General features: G+C 38.6%; 1 protein-coding gene across 1 annotated transcript in view; it reads left to right on the top strand.

Annotated features, from left to right (window-relative positions):
* RTF1 (RTF1 homolog, Paf1/RNA polymerase II complex component) overlaps positions 1 to 12,210 on the top strand; it is a gene marked incomplete at its 5' end in the record, with an annotated part of 31,850 nt that extends 19,640 nt beyond the window's left edge. Inside the window, 9 exon segments of the mRNA XM_083862842.1 lie at positions 342 to 429; positions 514 to 621; positions 1,199 to 1,276; positions 2,374 to 2,495; positions 2,861 to 2,918; positions 3,504 to 3,581; positions 4,663 to 4,758; positions 5,036 to 5,147; positions 6,801 to 12,210. Coding sequence (XP_083718968.1) covers positions 342 to 429; positions 514 to 621; positions 1,199 to 1,276; positions 2,374 to 2,495; positions 2,861 to 2,918; positions 3,504 to 3,581; positions 4,663 to 4,758; positions 5,036 to 5,147; positions 6,801 to 6,907 — 847 coding nt within the window. The 3' untranslated portion in view covers positions 6,908 to 12,210.
* Positions 12,211 to 19,767: the final 7,557 nt, after the last annotated feature.

Raw genomic sequence — 19,767 nt, 5'->3', positions numbered from 1 at the left:
TAAGGAACTAAAGGGATCCTCTTTAGTTCATAAATTAGTGTCCTTTTCATAGCAAATGATGTTCTTTGTGGGGTTTGGAGGTGAGAACTGAGAAGTAGACTGAGCCTTGTTATGCTACTTAATGCTAGAATGTTTGGGTTTATTTGTTTTGTTTTGTTTTGTTTTTACTCCTTGTGCATAATGGAAATTATAAAATACCCCAGAAACTTCATGCAGGGAGTTATGATAGAGTTGATATGTGGTTGTCTGGTTTTGGGCTTCTTTAATCAGTTTACACATACAGATCTGATGTCACCCCTTTACACCATCACAAGGGGATGTTTTACATTCTATTGTTGCAGGCATGGCAGTGATTCCCGTGTGTTTCGCTTGGAGTTTGTCTCAAATCAGGAATTTACTGAAAGTGAATTTATGAAGTGGAAGGAAGCAGTAAGTTTGTCAGACTTTAGTTTCTTCTTAGCAGCCTTCTGCCAAGCATACTTTAAGTGGAAAGTAACTCTGTCTTGTGTTTAGATGTTCTCTGCTGGGATGCAGCTACCTACACTAGATGAGATAAACAAGAAGGAAGTGTCCATCAAAGAAGCTCTCAACTACAAGTTTAATGATCAGGACATTGAAGAGGTAAATGGTGCATTGTAGTGAAGCTGTGTCAGCACTTAAAAGTGACAGGAACTCATGCAGTAGAGCAGTAGCTGTTACAAAGCGAAATGATGATGGTATTTGCTTTCCAAGAAGAAAATAAAAGGCTCAAAAGGAAGTTTCATAACTGGATAGAGTAGCTTGGTGATCCTGCTGTTTGGTGTTCACTCCTGCTTTTTTTTATCGTTTGTGCCCTGTTATCTCCTCTTGAACTTGTGTTGCGTAGCTCTGAACTCCTGAGTATGGCAACTTAGTTCTCAAGTTCTGAAAAACTGACAGCATCATGGTAGTTGCATTTATCACAGTTTTTGCACTTTTGTACTTGCTTGATACTGACCAAAGGTGATTAATATCAGGCTTCTGTAGGTAATTAGGAGAATTAACCTGTAACTCATTACCAAAGGCACAAACTAAAAACCAGAATTGTCAGAGCATATGTCAAATTTAGTAGTAATAAATAAATTTCTTAGGTGATACCCATCTGTTGCTTCTAATGTCCAAGTATTGAAATAAAGATTTCATATTTGCATATTCATGTAGCTTCCTCTGCATCTTACAGATTGTGAAAGAGAAGGAAAGGTTCAGAAAAGCACCTCCAAATTATGCCATGAAGAAAACTCAGCTATTAAAGGAGAAGGTGAGAAATGAAATGATGCCTGCAATCTTAATGCAGTCTTTGATTTTGAAGAATTGGAGTTCAGCTGGATTTTGGCAGTAGTCAGCAGTAAGCTAGACTTCAACTGTGCAGCTGGAAGGTGGTTCTCAAGGTTCATTGCTGAGTCAGAATACTCAGAACCCAGTCAGCTATTGCACTCTTCTTTTAGGGGCAATTGCCAAGAATTTAAGCTGTGTCTTTTTGTGTCTGTTAAACAAGGTCTTAAACTGGTCTGCCTCAGAAACTTTTCTTTTTTTCTTAGTTTTTTCTTTTTGGTTTTTTTGGGGGCCAGTGTTGTTGATTTTTGTTTTGTTTTTGTTAGGCTCTGTTTTTAGAATACCAACCACTACAGTACCTTGTAATAATGTTTGAAAGTTGATTTCCTCTTCTTATTTTAAGATTGGAAAAACTGAAGTTGTGTTAGATTATTTTTTACTCAGGAGTAACTGAATTGTCACTTTATGGCTGGTAATTTATATTGAAAAAAAAAGAGGTGGCCAGAAGATTTACTTGCCATGAACTGTTTTTAGCTGTAGTCTTCCTGGAACAAGTAGACCTTATTGGCCTACAAGCCAAAGCCCAGCAGTGAAGAAAACAATGAGTCTTAAGTATCTCTGAAGATAGGACAGCATGAATAGAACCAAATTTGCTTGTCTTTCTCGAGACATTAAAGCTTCATATAAAACCCAAGAGTTTGTATTAAAATAAATTCCTTGGTTTAACTGTATTTTAGTGGTCACTATTTTGCTATATATGAACATGTAAACTATTAGGTTCCTGTCATGCAGAGCGCAGCTGCTTTTTGTTGCCACCAGGTGGCAGAAAAGCTGCTGTCGTGCCTTTGGGGGCCTCTCACTCCCTGAAGGAAACGGCAACTGGCAGTTGCGGAAATAATTCTTTTCCTCATGTGCTGAAAGGGAATGTTAAATTTATTAAAACTAGTAACTTAAGTCATCCAACTGACCTGTCTTCCCCATGCTGAGGCTGATGTTTAGCTGACTGATTCACAGATAATCCGTTGTGTCTCTGAGTAACTCTGGGTAGAGAGTAGTGCCTAATGAGTTACTGTTTGGTTGAAGGCTATGGCTGAGGACTTGGGGGACCAAGATAAGGCCAAGCAGATTCAAGATCAACTTAATGAACTTGAAGAGAGAGCAGAGGCCCTGGATCGTCAACGAACAAAAAATATTTCTGCAATCAGGTAAGAAACAGATATTGGGAATTTTCTTTCTTAAATAGTATCAAACAATATTTAAAAAAGAGAAACTAATGCATTAACAAATTAACTGAAGAATTTTGTTTCTTTTTTCCTGTATAATGTGTTAATGTGTATTGTAATTGCTCTGTTAGTGCTTGTCTGTCTTCACTTTCTTGTATCTGTCACGCAGTTAAAACTGTCAAAAATTAAACCCTCTTCTATATACCCTAGGGGGCAGTTGCATTGCAATAAGACTAATTTGTGGTCAGGATGAAGCTGCAAGAATGCTTTCAGGTGTTTTGTTGTGTAGGGACTGATAAATGACAGTTCTTTTTCTTTCCCCACCCTTCTTTTTTTCCATTCTGCAGTTACATCAACCAGAGAAATAGAGAGTGGAATATCGTTGAGTCTGAGAAGGCTCTTGTGGTAAATAGTACTGGATTAATACTTTTCTACAAGTAGAGATGAAATGATGCAAAGAGGGATAATTGCATGGCAAAGTTACTAATTTTTTAAATTATCTGTAAAATCTTTCATATAGGCAAACGACATGATTTTAAAGCACACTACTTTATCCTTTTGCTTAATTTAGTTATCAGCAGATTAGTCACTATAAGAATAATGACATAATGCATTTTATATGAGAAAGAAAATTAAGTCTTCTCATAAAGGAGACTTCAGATAATAGAACAGTGAAGGAGATATTTGGTTCTCTGTAGTTTCATTTTTGTTAAGGAAGAGTTTAGCTTGTTAACAAATGCTTAAACATTAACTATCCTGAGAGTTGTGCCTGTTTTTTATTGTATGCAATAAGGACAGTTCTGTCCTGTGAAGCGCAGGATGATGGGTTCGTTAAAAACTTTCTAATCTGTAACGTTGTTGCTCGTTTTTCTCCGATCTCAGTGTTGTATATAGCAGATGAGTAATTGCGGGGGATGCAGGGGGCTGTGGGAGGATTTAAAAAAGTGCAAGTAGCAGACTCTGCAAAACCATGTGCTATTTCTTCTCCAGGCTGAAAGTCACAGCATGAAAAACCAACAAATGGACCCCTTTACTAGGCGGCAGTGCAAGCCCACAATAGTGTCTAATGTGAGTGTAATATTTAAGTTCAGTTGAGGCAATTTGCTGAAAAACAGAAACCAATGTAATGCAGAGTATGGGAACAAAAATTCCCAACTGTGCCATATGCTATTAACGCCCTGAATGCCAGTGTGAGATACAGCTGAGTGAGATCCAGGTCCCTCTTCTTTTTTAATGCTAAGTGTGAAGGACATAAGTGATGTGGGTATGTACTGCAAAAGCCACCATGATGGAGACTTCTGTCGTGAGTTCATCTATGTCGCATTATTCAGATTTAGTTAGCTCTGGGAAGACAGTTTGCTTTAGGTGTGAGTTTCACTTTTTATTAGCTGGAAGTTTCCTAGAAGATTATGTAAAGGTGAGAGAACAAACATTTTGGGCCTTTGATGGATAAAGTAGTTCAACACAAACATCCCATGTGATACTGTGGCAAAACCTTCTAATGCAGTCCCACCATATATAAGTGATGAATAATAAGGTGATCACCTCCTTCTTCTAAGTAATCTGGCCTTCTTAGGTCTGTTCTGGGATAATATGTGGTTCTGGTGTAGGTATCTAAAAAAACAACTGCTCAGGTTTGCTCTCCACAAACCTGCAAGGAAATAAAAAAGACATTCTATTGCAGGACTTGGATGAAATATTTCTGAAATACTTATTTATTAGAAAAGAATCGTAACTGAGTACATTTATTGTGCTAGAGAACTATTAGGTAAATAAAATAGTCTTCTAAAGATTTCTTCTCTATAATAGAGTGTTTCAGCCAGAACAGTAAGCTGAAAGCAGCAGCTACATATTACAGTAGCATTAAGAGTAGTCACAGAAACAAGCCATATAATCAGGAAATGTATTTCTGATTTGTTTCAAATAAAAGCTTTCTGAAGATGATTTTTAGTTTGTTACTGTCAGATAATGTCAGGATGATTTCAGTAGCCCTTTGAGATTCTGAGTTTGGTGCACTGATATACACTATATTATGGTTTTAGGTTCATGGATAATGAACACTGTTTGAACAAAATGTAGTTCTAGCTTTTGCAAATTTAAATACAGTAATTTTTTATTTATATTCTTCCCTAATATTTCGCCTTTGCAGTCCAGAGATCCTGCTGTCCAAGCTGCCATCCTTGCCCAGCTAAATGCAAAATATGGATCTGGTGTGTTACCAGATGCTCCAAAGGACATGAATAAGGTAAGTTTCCATTTTGGTCTCTGTTGTGTTCCTCACACTATAACTCTTTTACTCTGTGAAACTTGTGAGTAAGCAGGTGTGTATGCTTCAGTTCGAGAAAGGAGTACCCTGTAGAGCTTTATCATTAAAAAAAAGCTTCTTCATTCTTGGGAAAGGAAATTTAAGTTGCTCTAGCAATATGAAAGCTACATTAAGTATGTTTATGACCGAAGAGGGGAAAAAACAATTTTGTACGGCCAGATAAGATTTGGAGACTTACCTGTAGTTTTCATTTCAGGGTCAAGGAAAAGATAAAGATGTGAACTCTAAATCAGCTAGTGACCTCTCAGAAGATCTTTTCAAAGTACATGACTTTGATGTAAAGATTGATCTTCAGGTTCCCAGTTCAGGTAGGTGTTCCATCTGAGTTTGGGGATGTGATTGTCCAGTCCATTTTGGTAGAACTTACTTCTTCCAGAATAATTTTTTCAGAGTTACTGGTGGGCTTTTGAAAATGGGAGTAAGGACTCTGTTTACCATATTGGAAAGTATCTTGAACTGAGGAGGAGAGGATATGTGATAGTGACATCCATTGAGAAAAGAAGAACAACCATATTGTGTTAGACTAAAAGCCTGTATATCCTCATATCCTTAATTTGAAGCCTAGGGAGAGAGAGAGATGATGAGTGGTTTTTGATACACTCTTCCAGTCTCTACTATCTGTTACTTGCATAATCTATGGGGAAAAACTGGGTGTTGTATTTAATAAGTCTTGGCAGCTGCCTTGATACTTGCTTCATTAATTTGTCTAGTAACTTTTGACAACATATAAGATGTGTATCTGTGCTGTTCTGTTCTGTCCTCTGTGCACATACTGTGGTGATAAGGTATTTTTTACTTGATTTTGAACCTGCCGCTTTACCAAGTTGCTGTTCCCTAACTTAGGCATTGCAAATGGTATTAAAGCTAAATTTTAGGGGAGCAAAAACACTGACCAGTGAGTGAAGATAATAGACACAAAATTGCTGGCTCTTCCTCTGTTATCTTGACTTTGACAGCAGGAGATGTGTGACAAGAACAGTTGAGTATCATAGGATCATTTTGATTGAAAAAAGACACTTAAGATTATCGAGTCCAACCATTAACTCAACATTCACAAGTCCACCACTAAACCAGGTCACGATGTGCCACAGCTACAGATCTTTTAGATACCTCCAAGGATGTTGACTCAACCACTTCCCTGAGCAGCCTGTTTCAATGCTTGACAACCCTCTTGGTGAAGAAATTTCTCCTAATATCCAGTCTAAATGTCCCTAGTGCAACTTGAGGCTATTTTCTTGTGTCCTGTAAGGTTGTTTTCCAGTGGGATGGAAGCATGGGAGGAATATACCAGTGTAATTTGACACACAAAGTTTAGTATTCCTTGCATTACTGGAAGGATTAGATCTGCAGTGTCTTGGAGGACAATAATTTAGGAAGTCTTGTAAGAATGCACAAAGACAAACCTTATCAAGAAGCAAGAGCAGGAGAAGTTGTTTTTCCAAACTAGGTCAAGATGGAAACTCTGAATGTAAGACTACAGAATGAGACAGGAGTTCAAGAACAAGAGACTTCCTAAAACAGCTAGTGAGAGTTATGAACTTGAGAGTTAGCAAGCAGATGAGGGTTAGGCACTGAAGGACACTGAAGAGAGGAGGATGACAAATGCAGTTTTCCTTAGACAGAATACCATTTTGGCATCTTACTTAGTGCAGTCTCCTTGCTTAACAGAAGAATCTGGAGACTGATAAAAATGTGTGTTGTAGACATAGGTAGAACATTTGACTTTTTCTGCTTACTATCTCTCTCTGGATTAACTGCCAGATTAACACACAGAGTCAAAATTGCATGTGCTACATGTATGAAGATAAGCTCCCTGATACTGTCTATTATTAACTGAAGTTCTAACCTGATGTATACTAGAGAAGCCAAACATGATTTTGTGGTGAAGTTGTCAGCAAAAACAAGTAAAAATTTATAGTTTGCCTGTAGCTTGGTCCTTACTCTTTTCTTGTCCCCAACAGAATCTAAGGCACTGGCCATCACCTCCAAGGCTCCTCCAGCAAAAGATGGTGCCCCTCGGCGATCATTGAACTTGGAGGACTACAAAAAGAGACGGGGGCTTATTTGAGCGTGCCCACTCTGCTGCTTCTGATCCTGCATGCTCCATGATGATGTCCTACTTTTTCTTCTTCCCTTTTCAGTTCTCCCTTCTGGGTTGGAGCAGCAATGGAGCTGGGAAGAGACTCTTTAAAACTGCCAGTCATCTGTAACATAAACCATTCAACTATTTACTGTATAGACCTCCCTTCTTGCCCTTTCCTCTGCTCCCCTCACAAATGTGGATCTGTGCTATTTGGGGTTTTCCCATTTCTTTTAGTTTGAGTTTTGTTTTTATTTTGTCGATGCAGCTCGTTGGTCCACTCTGTGTTCAGTATTAGCCTGAGGTCTGGATTTCCATAGGAATCTCTTGGCAGTCGCAGAATCAGCACTTGGTGATCTCCCCTTACATACCACCACAGGCACAGTGAATAAACATTGGCGCAAGACCTTTGTGGCTGGAAGGTCATCTGCACTTTCTCCCTCTTCTTCCTCCTTCATCCTAGCTTTGGAGAAGGGAATCTTCAAAAACTGGCCTAGGTTCAAAGTGTAAATTTTTTTGGGAGGGTTGTGTGACTTTTTTTCAGGTGTTTTTTATCATTTTTAAGCTGCAGTACTATTTGTATCCGTCTGTCACAGTTCTTTACGGCTGTTTTGAATTTCTACCAGCTGTACTTGAGCATCTGAAATTGCAAGAAAGAAACTCATTAAATGTGATTCTTCTTACTAAAACGGCTTGGCTGATATAGCTATTTAACTTCATGTTCCCTTTTTTAATTACACTTAACTGATGAGAAACGTACACAGCTCTTAATGTGGGACTTGTCATCTATAGCACATCCAGACTCTACAGCTGTAACTGGGTGAAGTAGCTTTTTATGGGGTGACCCTGGGGAGCTCATTTGGTTGGGCTTTAATTTCTTCTCCAAGCTTTCAATATTACATATTTAAGTTATCATGTCTTCCCTGGGCTCCAGCTCACTTTGTTTCTTGCTTTCTGAACCATTTAAATGGGGCTTCTATCAATAAACAAAATTTTTTTTAAAAATCTCATTCTATGGAAGGGGAAGGACATAATAGAAAGGTCAGAGGGTAACAATAAAAAAGTGAGAGGTAGGTGATGGACATTTTTCATATATAAACTGGTACAAGTGGAGTGCAACAGGAGCACAAGAATTGTATGGCTTTATGGAATATTTGACTGGACACAAATTGACAGCTAAATTATCACTCAGGTGTAAAAAAGAGAAAAAATCAAATGTAAATATAAGTGACATTTAACGAAGAACTTTTCCAAACAACATGCAACTGAATATATGAAAGTAAGAACTAAATTAAAAGAATTAGAAGTCTAAAAGGTTAGAGGCCCTCGTTCAGGTAAGCGTGCAAGTACATGTGTGTTCCTACTAAGGCCAGTACGTATGTAACAACTTAAGCACTGAATTGGATAGGAATATTTCTGAGGGACTCTAAAGAGGGAAAATGCAATGCTCTTCTTGTGTCAGAGCATTAGTGTTTTTTTGAAACCATACACTGGTTGTCTTTTAACCTGTGTTTGATACTTCCTTGTTGGATTCTTAATGAAACTTTAATCTAGTTCTTATTTAACTCTCTCTTCCTTTTTTTAACAGTAGCTTTAAAGAAACATCATGTAATTGTGTGCAGATTGATTCTACAAACTATGTATAGAAAGAAAATCAACGTATGAAGCCTACAGTGTAAACAAATAAATAGAAATATTTCAATACTTATTTACTGAATAGTCCATAGTTCCAGGACATGTGGATTATTCTGTAAATATGTAATCAGAGACTACTTTATTTGATGGCTTATTTTAGCAGCTTCTCTGGAGTTACAGTAGGCTGTCACATATACATACTTTTAACTTTTTAAGATTGGATTTTTGGGATCTACCATCATTACTTCATAGGAAACATTGTGATTCACTGTGTAGATATGCATTTGATATGATTTGGTTTTTTCAACAGCTAAAGTGATTTGTGATAAAAAAAATAAACTTACTTTACAATAGACAGTTTTAAAAATAATCACTCTAATGGTTTGCAGAAATAATTGCCAAAGCAAACAGTTAAGGAACAGATTTTTCCACAGAAATGCCTCAGAGCTCTGAGATGCAGTGACAAGTGGTATCTAAAGGTAAATTTAACTCAAATACAGTATTTTTAATATGCTTGGCCTTGATGTATTAGGTTTATTTAACTTCTACATTTGGTAACACAACACTATCTGTAATCCAACCAAAATGTGGATGAGACCCATATAGTGTTACAAGTAACTTTTAGTAGAGAAAACCAAAACACAGGAGATGCAGTGAGTTTGGGATGCCCGTCTGAATGATGGGCTATGTCCTAGTTATCTGCAATTATGAAGCTGCCACTTACCCTCTCAAAGTCTCTGGGTTTTACTAAAACACTGTTTTTAGAGAAGGCAACCGTCAGTAAATTATGCAAACCTCTTATATTGAGAATAATACATGAAGAAAGTACTCTTGAATAGTTACATAATTGTATGAAAGCTGTAATCTTTTTTCTTTTAAGTGCATGTAAAGGTGAGTGACTACACCTCCCACTTGTTAGAGAGGGAGAGATTTGTTTACTTTGTTTCATTGGTGTCCTAGCATAGTTCATCACAATTGTACAGACTTATATAAATAAACTTGGTTTGTTGGTTTAATAAGGTTGATTGTTTATCCCTTGATCTGAGGTGCTAAAGGGTTTCCTGTCTGTATTTTGTTTTTTTTCAGAAACTGACACTTCATTCATCAGTCTAGACTATTACATTTAATTCTAATATTGTGAAATAATAAAAACTAAGCCCCTCTTTCTTTGCAAGAGCGGCTGTTGACTCCTGAATCACTCTAACATCTGGAGTTGGTCCTTATCACTAGACTCCAATGAAGCCTCTTGGAAGGTCAGTTCACTTGCATCTCTGCTGCACCTCACTTAAAACACAGACTTTGCTTGTCCTGTAGAAATCCAGACTACTTTTGTAATCAAAAATACTAAAGTATATAGCTGCACTTGAAGCTACTGAGTAAGGTGAAGCAAGACTTCTCAGGGGTGCTCAGTGTGAGGATGGGACACAACAGGCATAATTTAAAACAGGGTAAATTCTGCCAAGATGTAATATTAAAAAAAAAAAAATACCCTTAGGATAGTTAAACAGTGCAGTAGATTGCCTGAGGGATTTTTCTGTCTATTTTGGAGGTTTTCAAGAGAATTAAGAATTAAGAGATTAAGGCACGAGTAACATGATCCAATCTTGTAGTTTACCCAGCTTTGAGAAGGGGCGTGGATTGGTGATCACGCTGAGCGGCTTTCTGACCTGAATTAACATATGATTCTATAAGTAATTTCACACTGTCTCCAATTTTGTCTGTCTTCCCTGCAAGTACTGCCTCCTCCCCATCCCCTTTTTGATATACAGAGTAATGGAGTGCCCAGAATTTGTCTTGCAGACATGGTGGCATTGGATGAGCAGTGCGGGATTTCCCAACACACATAACCTTTCTGAGACTCCCTGGTTGTGGACACCTATAGGCCTCTTGCTAGGGCTGTCAAAATTGTCCCTAGAGATTAACCACTGAGCAAGACGACTTGGCCTGGAAGTTTGAGTCAAGAACTGTAACTGAGATTTGCTTAGCAAAGGGTTCCTTTGCTGTACTTGTGAGTTGTAAATTAGATACTTAAGCTACTGATACATATGCAGTCTTGCTTTCAGCACAGTAGCTTAGTCTTTTAATAGCCAAATAAATAGGTGGTTTCTTTTCTTTTATTTGGAACTCACTGATTTTACCACCGTTGTCAATTGCTTCAGATTCTAGATCACCTCTCATGCTCAATAGCTGAAGGAATCTCAAATGAGCAATTTCTTAAGTCTGTTGTGTGTGGAATTATCTGGGTAAAAACCCCAAACAAACAAAACCCAACCACCACTTTAGGTTTCTGCTTGGTTAGTTGGATTGTGGGGCAAGTAAACATGGAGAGTTGCTGTGGTAATATCTTGAAGCTCTTTGGAAAGCCAGCCATTCAATACTCCCTTTGGGTTCTTTATGCCTTGATGTCTATTGAGTTGTTAAAGGCTGCTGTGGCCCAACTGTGTCAGACCAGAACAGGTAGGTGTTACCCATGTAACTCCAGCCTTTGGAGACATGACTGGTTTTATTCATCTATTTGTTTATTCTTTCAACTGAGAAGAAACAGTATCCAACTAAGAATATGAGCAGTTAAAGAAGGTAAATTAAAGTAGGAACTTCTCAGAAATAGCTAATACATTGCAATTACCTATCAGTAACAGAAGGCAGGGTGAGTATTGATAGTACTTAGGATGATGTATCTGGTATTTTGTATTAGATATTTTTTATTAGACTGCATGTAGACTGTGTCTAATTTTTCGGTTCCTCAGTTCAAGGAAGATTTCAGCCACCTGAAACAAATTTAGTGAAAGGCCACCAAGATGGTAATGGATTAGGGCTCATTCAGCTTCTTCCAGGAAGGTAATGAAGAGCAATGTAATAGTCTATTATGGTTGTTAGTAACAAGTCATAAGCTTAGTCCTGAGTCTGCAAGGCCTTGGGTCTGAGGAGAAATATCATACTTCCCCTTCTGGACTTTCTTTGGCCTGCCTGAATCTTTGTTTTACTTAGCTTTGCTATAAAAATTTCTATAACTGGCTAGGTGTCTGTGGTTAATTTCTTTTACTTCTGTTTACCTTTAGGTGGTGCAACTGTAGTTTTATGTATGTAGGAGTATTAAGCAGGTGTTTTATGTGCAATGAGATGTTTATTACCAATATAATGATGTATGAAAGAAATGCAGTGTCATATACATTACAAAATAATTTGTGCAAAAGAATTAAAAACTACAGCATTTGTATAACCAACGCTGGTGAAGGAGAAAAGCGGTTTGCATCAGGTGATAAAGGAAGAGAAATGCAGGTACCAAGCAAGGATAAGTTGTCTCCAAAAATGTTGATTCCAAAGGATTTCTTCGTCTGGCAAAGCCCCATTGATATGCATTCGATATGCACCCATGATAATATTAGTCGTCAAAGATGTTTATTCTCAGAGTTCCAGTAAAGAAAATTAATTATTCATCCCTTCCAAGAAAACTTCTTGTGAGACCAGCAGCAAGAAAAGAAAATACAAGAATATGCTAAAAGGGTAAGAGCAACAAAAGAGTGAGAAGACCCCTGCTCAGCAGAAAAATGTATAAAAACAGAACCCTGCAAAGGCAGAATTTGTGAACCACGGGGGAATTTGGAGCAATAGAGTCTGAATCGTTGTTCACCCAGTGTCAAACCCCGGGCTCGGCACTGTTTTGCTTGTTGCTTTTTCAAAACTTATACTTTGATTATTTAATAAATTCTCTTTAATTATTAAATTGGCTAATTCATTTATAACAGCAGGCATGTTATATGATAGCAGGCCTTTAGAATTGGGAACAAAGGATGTAGAGTGCAGATTAATGATGGGGCACATGTGTGGAAGTGGAAACCCCATGGTCCTGTATTGGTGAGTGGCTACTCAGCAGCAGTCAAGTATGGGGGGGGGGGGGGGGGGGCGGTGCAGGGGGGTGGTTCTTTGTTTGGGTTTTTTTGTGTGGTTTGTTTTTTGGCAGGTTTTTCTGGTTTTGTGGTTGGATGATGGGTTTTTTGTTTGGCTTGGTTTTGTTGTTTAAGGCAGAACAAGAACTGGCAAAATTGCATTTAGGAAGTAACAGAAGAAAGAAATCACATCTAACATATGTGAAGGGCTCATATATATTTGGATCTGAAGGCCAATAAAGAAAAATAAAGATTGTAAAGCATGTCGGCAAACATAAAAAGAACCCCAAGTAGATCCTAGAGGGAGGAAGAAGAAAGCAGCAGCATATTCCTCCCAACAAAGGACTTCATATGCTGATAGCTTCAAGTTATCCTTTCCAGCAGTCTGGAGATGTTGATTTTGAGATGCAGAGTAATAGTAGAAGGGTGAAAATAACCCCTAAAAAGGAGAGAAATGGAGAAATGTATTATTCTTTTCCTATAGTAATTACATCTGGACTAATAGACTGAGATTTCCATGTGCTAAGAATATATTCTTAACTTTGTATATATATATGTAATATATATACTTGAATATATATTAGTCTACCTCTTTGTCCATAAACAAGATCTTCAGTGTAACAGAAGATGCAACTTCAGGGGGAGCTAATAGCAGCCTTCCAATGAATATGGAGAGGCTGTCAGGAAAGTGGTCTGCTTTTTACAGTTGTGGATCCTGAGAGTGGTGGAAACCCCTGTATGAGAACTGTGAATAGGCTGCCCACAGAGCTTATCTTTGGAGTTTTTCAACTGGATAAAGCCAGAGCAATATGGCCGTGGATCTGATCCTGATGGGTGTAGGAGGCTAATCTTTGGGACCTCCTGAGGTCCCTTTCAATCTAAATTATAGTATGACTCTATTTACAGTAAATTCCAAGTGAAGCCTGGGTTTACTTTGCTGTAGTTTGTCTGTTCCATAGTGAAGATGCTTTAAGAAAACAGATAGGGGTTACCCAGCTTGCCAAATACGCTTGAGCAGTATGAAGCAAGGGAGTGTATTGAGAGTGATAGTTATGGAGGGGTGTTCTTTGTGGGATTTTTTTCTTTTCTTCATATCAAGCTTTAGAAAAAGGTTTGATTTGATTTAATTTCTTTGTGTGTTTGATTGTGACAACAGCTCATGTCTAATTCCTGAAAGCTAGCTGCAGACTCTCTGCTCCACCAAAACAATTTAGATGCCTTTTTGAGCTTCTGTCTTTCAACACATTTGTAATCCCCTGGCAACGAAAGAAACACTGAGCCATAAGGAGGATGGGAAAAGAGTGGTCGTAGCCTGAAAACACTAGGAACCTCTGGTTCATGAGGAGGAATACTGTGCAAACTGAAAGATGCAGTATGTTGCTTTCTGATGGCTAGCCTTCTGCCAAATGTGGCACCAGGTTTGAGTGAAACACATTGTTCTCACCCATGTGACAGAAAACCATCATGAAGGAAATAATTTGCTAAAATTACTTTTAAGAAACATTAAAGTTTCAAAATTGGGTCAGTTGGGTTATTAGTGGTTATTCATACAAATGCTTGCAAGCAACGTCCCTAACTTAATTGAATGTGCCTAAATTATTGTGGATTCTGCACATGTTTGTTTGGTTTTAGTAAATGTATATAATTTTGCAATATGAGAGCTATGATTTTTGAGTACTATTCTGGAGAAATTAGAAACTTATGGTCACAAAAAAATAGGGAAAGGGAAGAAATCCATTGGTGAAAAAACTTGCTGGAAGTCTCTGGTTCATGTCCTAAGTCTCACATTGACCTTCAAGTAAAAACTTTGTATTTCCTCAGTCTTCCTGAGGCAGGTTTTTTTTTGTTATTAAACTTCTGTCAGCTTGTTCTGCAGAAAATACAAGGGTTGAGAGGGTAATACATACATTGTATAGGGTAATAAATAGGGTAATAAATTACACTGCAGATGAGCAACTTTGTGAACTTGTTAAAGACCATGTTAGTCAAGATTCATAAAGACAGCTTAATGCTAAGTGAGTGTTGGAATGGAAGCAAAGAATACAGGTTATTTTTTGGCATGAATATATATGTGTGATGACCAGAAGACATCAGGTCTTTGGGGAGATTGAATATATGATTCAGTGGGTTGAAGGAAGGGGCAGGAGGGTAGAACATTAGAGGCTGGGAGTGATCTGCCTTTGTAAAAGGTGTAGACAAGATCACAATGTCTGCTTCAGAAACAAAATTCAGAATATCTTCGCTTTAGGGCAGGGAGGGGGATATTTCAACAGCTGTAAAATGTGCTCCTAAATCAAACAGATAAAATTTGATCTAAAACTCAAGATAATTTGGACTTTGATCTTTATTGAAAGACTTCTTGAATAATTTGTTAGTTCTCCTTCAAAGCTACAGACAAACCTGCAATTGCCTGGCACACAAGAATATTTGCCTTGAGTGGAACAGTGTAAGCGGTGTCTACTTCATCCCTTTGTAATTCTTCCTGGTGGTCTATCTGCCAACAGGTAACTTGCTTCCATTATTTTTCAAAGTGACATTGCTGTGTAAAAGCTCAACTCCTGAAAGCAGCCACCTGGCAATCAGTTTTTAGGCCGTTTGCTGGAAGCAGAAGTGGAGGAGTTCAAGTGGATATGTGGAAGCCATTTGAACACAGGTGGCTTGGCAGCTGTTGTGTGGCTGTTTTCAGACGGGGCAGTTCTAGAGAAGTTGTTGCTACCTCTTGGGTTTGGTTTTTCTTCACCTGAGATTCAGGTGGTGGTTCAAGAGAGTCTTTTTTGCCCTCTGAAGGCTTTGAGCCAGATGCGAGAATGAAATGGAGTCCTCAAGGTCTTGTTTTTCTTGGTTTCTCAGGTGTTTATTAATTCTTATCTTACAATTTTCTCTGTGCTCCCGGCCAAGATGTTCACAGCAGCTCAGACACAGGACAGCTCCCCTCGTGATGGGAGGTCACTACCTTCTTATACAGATAATTATGTGTCTCTTATTTACAATTTCATACCAATGCCTAGTACCTATACTAAAAGGGTCATCTCTACTCTGACCCAATCTCCTTAAACTACTTTGTGCCACTGTCACATCAGAAGATGGAAGCCAAGGGAGAAGGAGAAGGACTCAGGGTATCACCCTAAATCCTCTATCTTGTTCCCCTGCACCTACATTCTAAAAACCCCAAAACGACAAAATTTTCCACACAGTGATAAACTACACTACTGTCTGTCACACCTTTGTGACTTGTAATTCCTCTCTGTGTTGGAAGTTCTTGACATGGACTAAAATCAAAGCCTGTGTCTTCCTGGGCTCTGTGCCAGGCAAACCCCCAGGACAGACCCCAGACCCCCTTCCTCAGGTCTCAGACTTCTCTGCCGAGCTCTGTGACCTTCCAGGGCAACCAAAGGAATGTCCTGGGCTCCAACACTACCCAACTGACTGTTTGCACTGATTAAGGTACAGCAATCAGAGCAAAATTATTGCTCACATCTCAACTGTGCTTTAGAAGGTTACCATGACAAATTACAGTTTCTCCCAAAAATGATGCTAATGCAATGTTTTTTCTGGCTGCAGTTAGCACAAGCACATGCTCAACAGTCAGTTTAATGTAGTCTTCCTTGGTTGGGGGAAAAGCTGATCTGTGACTAGAAAAAGCAGATCATATACAGCATATATAGTTAAAAGGTAAAAACCAAACTTCTGTTTAATTTTGCGCTTTGCTCTTTCTTTGCTCTTGAAGACTTTCCAGTGTCAAAAACTAAAAGTAGCTATTTTTCCTGTGATACAGCTCTCCCTCTGCCAATATTATAATGGACCTATGGACGCAAACTAGTTTTCCACTATTAAAGTAAACTTAAACATTTCAATAAATGCTGTCTTCATCCGAGAAAGACTAGATGAATTTCAAACACAAAGCAACTACTTGCAATTTTGAATCAGGGTTAGTTAATTATTAAATTGATATTTGATTTTTCTTTCCATTGCAAACTTCCATAATGGAAATATTTTCTCAAATGATCGAAGATAGGAAGTTGAAGATAGCAAAGTATGATGGCCAAACTTGAGGTGAAATATAACCTGAGTACCATTTTAGCATTTTGTAAAATCCTCTTCTAGCTCTAGTCCTGGTAAAGGATTTGCTTCAGAGAGTTCTGCAATTTAGATTAGCAACCAAAGTCTGGAAGTGGGAATGAACTATTGTAACAGCATGGGGTATGTGATCTTTAACAAAAACCTTTGCTTTAGGCTAACATCCCTTTACTGCTTAACAATGAAGTTTTTAATTTTAGAGCATTAATATTACAGAGTGTGCTCTTGGGTTTCCCAACACTGTGTTGCCTGTTTCAGCTAGCACAATCTGTTCACAGCAGCCTAGTGCTCTTCCAGAGGCAGAGTACAGAGGGGGGAAAATATGTTTATAAATAGTATTTTGAAACATTTTTCTGTTGAATGCCCAGAAGCCTGAAGACACACAATCCCAAATATTATATTATAGTCTATTTAGCCCATGTTACAACAAAAGGGAAGACTCTGTGGGAGGTAGTGGGAACTGGGTAGGGTCCTCATATTTTCACTCACGGGTGACCTGAATTGCGAAGTCACAGGGCAGGACTCTTCCTATGGTGATTATTTTGTGTTATTTACTAAAACTGAAGGCAGAGCTCATTGTGGACTGCCACATACTAAAGTTTTGACTTCTGGGCAGAGACAACCTGGGTAGTTCCTCAGCTCCTGCTCTCTTCAAAAAGTGATGCATAAAGAGATCCACTGTAATCTACCATAAAGTGACTCATCACTCATGACAAGTTTGTTGATGCCTGGTTAATAGTAATAACCATTAGTTATCACTATAAAATTAGAAGGCATTTAAATTCTAAAGGATTATTGCCCCTCTGTTTTTTTATGTTCCTGCTCAAGAATTTCCACCTTGAATAAATTCTTAATTTTATCACAACTTGTGTATTTATGTGGTATATTAGATCCATTTGCTGCAGTCCCTTTTCAAAGGAAATAATGATGCTAACTTACACTTGGAGGTCAAAACTAAGTTGCATTCATTCCTATAAGTTTTTAGGATAACCCATTTGCTGGGCTCTCTTAACATAAATATGTCTCAGCTAACACTGTTCTTCGAAGTCCCTGGGTATTTTTGGCCTGGCTTCTTCAGGATGAAAGCAGGTGAGCACAGCAGAACAAATGTTTTTTCAGATGTTAAACTAGGGCTCAACAGAAGTGGGAGTTTGACAAAAATACAACACATGTGGTCTGAATCCCAACCTTGGGAAGAGAGGCTGGCAGAATGAGCTGTTACAGGGCGAGTGGTCCAGGCTGCATGAAAGTATTTCTAACTCTTAGTCTCTCAGCATGGCCTTTCTCAAACACCAAAGATGGGATGCTGTAGCTGCAGTGCCTCAAAGGCTGGCCTATTCAAACCTGAGAACTGTGCTTTTGAAGCAGGGCCTGGCTCCATTTGTGGTCTCTTGGCTTGTCTTTCCAGTCCCCTGAGCTCATGGGAGCAGGGAGGTAAGGTTGCTTCTGAGCATGCTGAACAACTGCCACAGCTTAGCAGCATGGCCTGAGCTGGCTTTTTGCCAGGAGCTTGTAATAACACAGCTGCACCTGATTAGTTTCTGGAAAAAAACATATCTGTAGTTTACTATTGCCTGTGGTTTCTTTATAAAACAGTATACATATTTATACACACTTCTATTCTTAACTTATTACTAAGACTGAAAATTAATCAACATATGGAAAAATCAACATGGTATTGTAGAAAGTCATTCAGTATTAAAAAGAACTGATTTGTCAAGTTCAGGGAGGCAAAGCACCATTCAGCCATACAGGGAGCTATGGTAACAATCCACTTGGGCAAACACATTCAGGAATTACACTTTTTGCAAGTGACAATATTTGACCAATTTCCTTCTAATGGGTCAGGAGCCAGGCTATTGTTACAATTCTAGGTGCTTTTTTAGCTTTAGCATTGAACAAGCACAGCGATAGGTGAAACCCTGAGGGGTTTCTCCTGGTGTGGGAGGATTAAGACTGCAGTCTTTGGATGTGAATAAAATTGTTTGGTTTTCTTGCCTGGTTGTGGAAGGACCTAGTGGTTCACTGACAGAACAGGTCGAGATGGTGCTCCAGCTCACACCTTTCAAAATGTTTACATGCTCTTTTTAGTCTCATTTGTCCCAGACTTCATCTTCAGACATGAACAAAGCTAAGAAAAAATACAGCTTGCTCAAAAAGTGGTACTTTCATTATTAAAAAGAAAAAGAGAAGGAGCACTTACTTGTCATGATAAAATACTTAAGGTGAAATTTCTTGTTCCAGACAATAGCAGACCATGAGGCTGCAGAGCTAATTTGCATCAGATGTGAACACTGCATTCAGTTCCCAAGAATTAAACAAACACTTCTGAAGCTGGTAATCAGGCTGGAGAGACAAGGGTTTTGCAGAATCTTTGCTAGTCTCTTTGTGGTCTTGAAACTGATTTGGGATTAATTTAAAACAGCAGAAATAGAATCACAGAATATGCTGAATTGCAAGGGACCCAAGAGAATCATTGATTCTGACTCCTGGCTCTGCACTGGACCATCCCTTGCAAGGATCTCCCTGAAAAAGTAAAGACATCCTGCATGGGACAGATGTACAACTATAATAAGCTTTACTTTCTTACTTATCTGACCAAGCTGTAGAAGATTGATTTCTCTCTTTTTTGTCAGGGGACTGAAAGTTTTGCAATAAAATTGTGTGGTGAGGGAGAAATACAGTAGGTATTCTGACAGGTTCTCAACAAGACAGTCTTATAAATACTGCAAACCTATCCAGTGGAGAAACAGAAATGTGCTGGGTGGGGAAGGACTCCCACAAAAAGGCAGTTAGACTGTCAGAAGTTTTGCCAGGGAGTACCCCATTGCTTCTTTAGAGGGAGAAGCAGCATCCCTGTTCTAGGCTGGGAAGGATTTCCATCAGAGCTGCCAGGCTGAGCCTGATCAAATGTCCCTTTGAGTCATTGTCCTGTCTCAGATAACAGCCAGTGTGGGATGATTAGGACATGAATATAAGAAATGGGCTACAAAGAAACTGTTTTTTGAGAACTGCTTAACATCCACAGTTCAGGGACATCCTGAGCCAGAGGTGGTTTCGACACTGTTAGACTTGCTCAGTAACCATCAGCAAACCTAGTCTCTTTCTGTTTGTTCACAGTCTCTCTTGGAAGCAAGAGAAGAATAAAGTGGCAGAAAATATGAGATTTTTTACAGCCAATAGAAGCTAAGAAACATGGAGAGGAGTTTCTGAGATTCACTGATCAAGAGATCTCTGGAGGAGGAACAA

This window comes from Zosterops lateralis (genome assembly GCF_965231275.1).
Source record: "Zosterops lateralis genome assembly, chromosome: 6".
Classification (NCBI taxonomy): domain Eukaryota; kingdom Metazoa; phylum Chordata; class Aves; order Passeriformes; family Zosteropidae; genus Zosterops; species Zosterops lateralis.
Note: the sequence above shows the minus strand (reverse complement) of the source record. Positions and strands in the feature narration are given on the sequence as shown.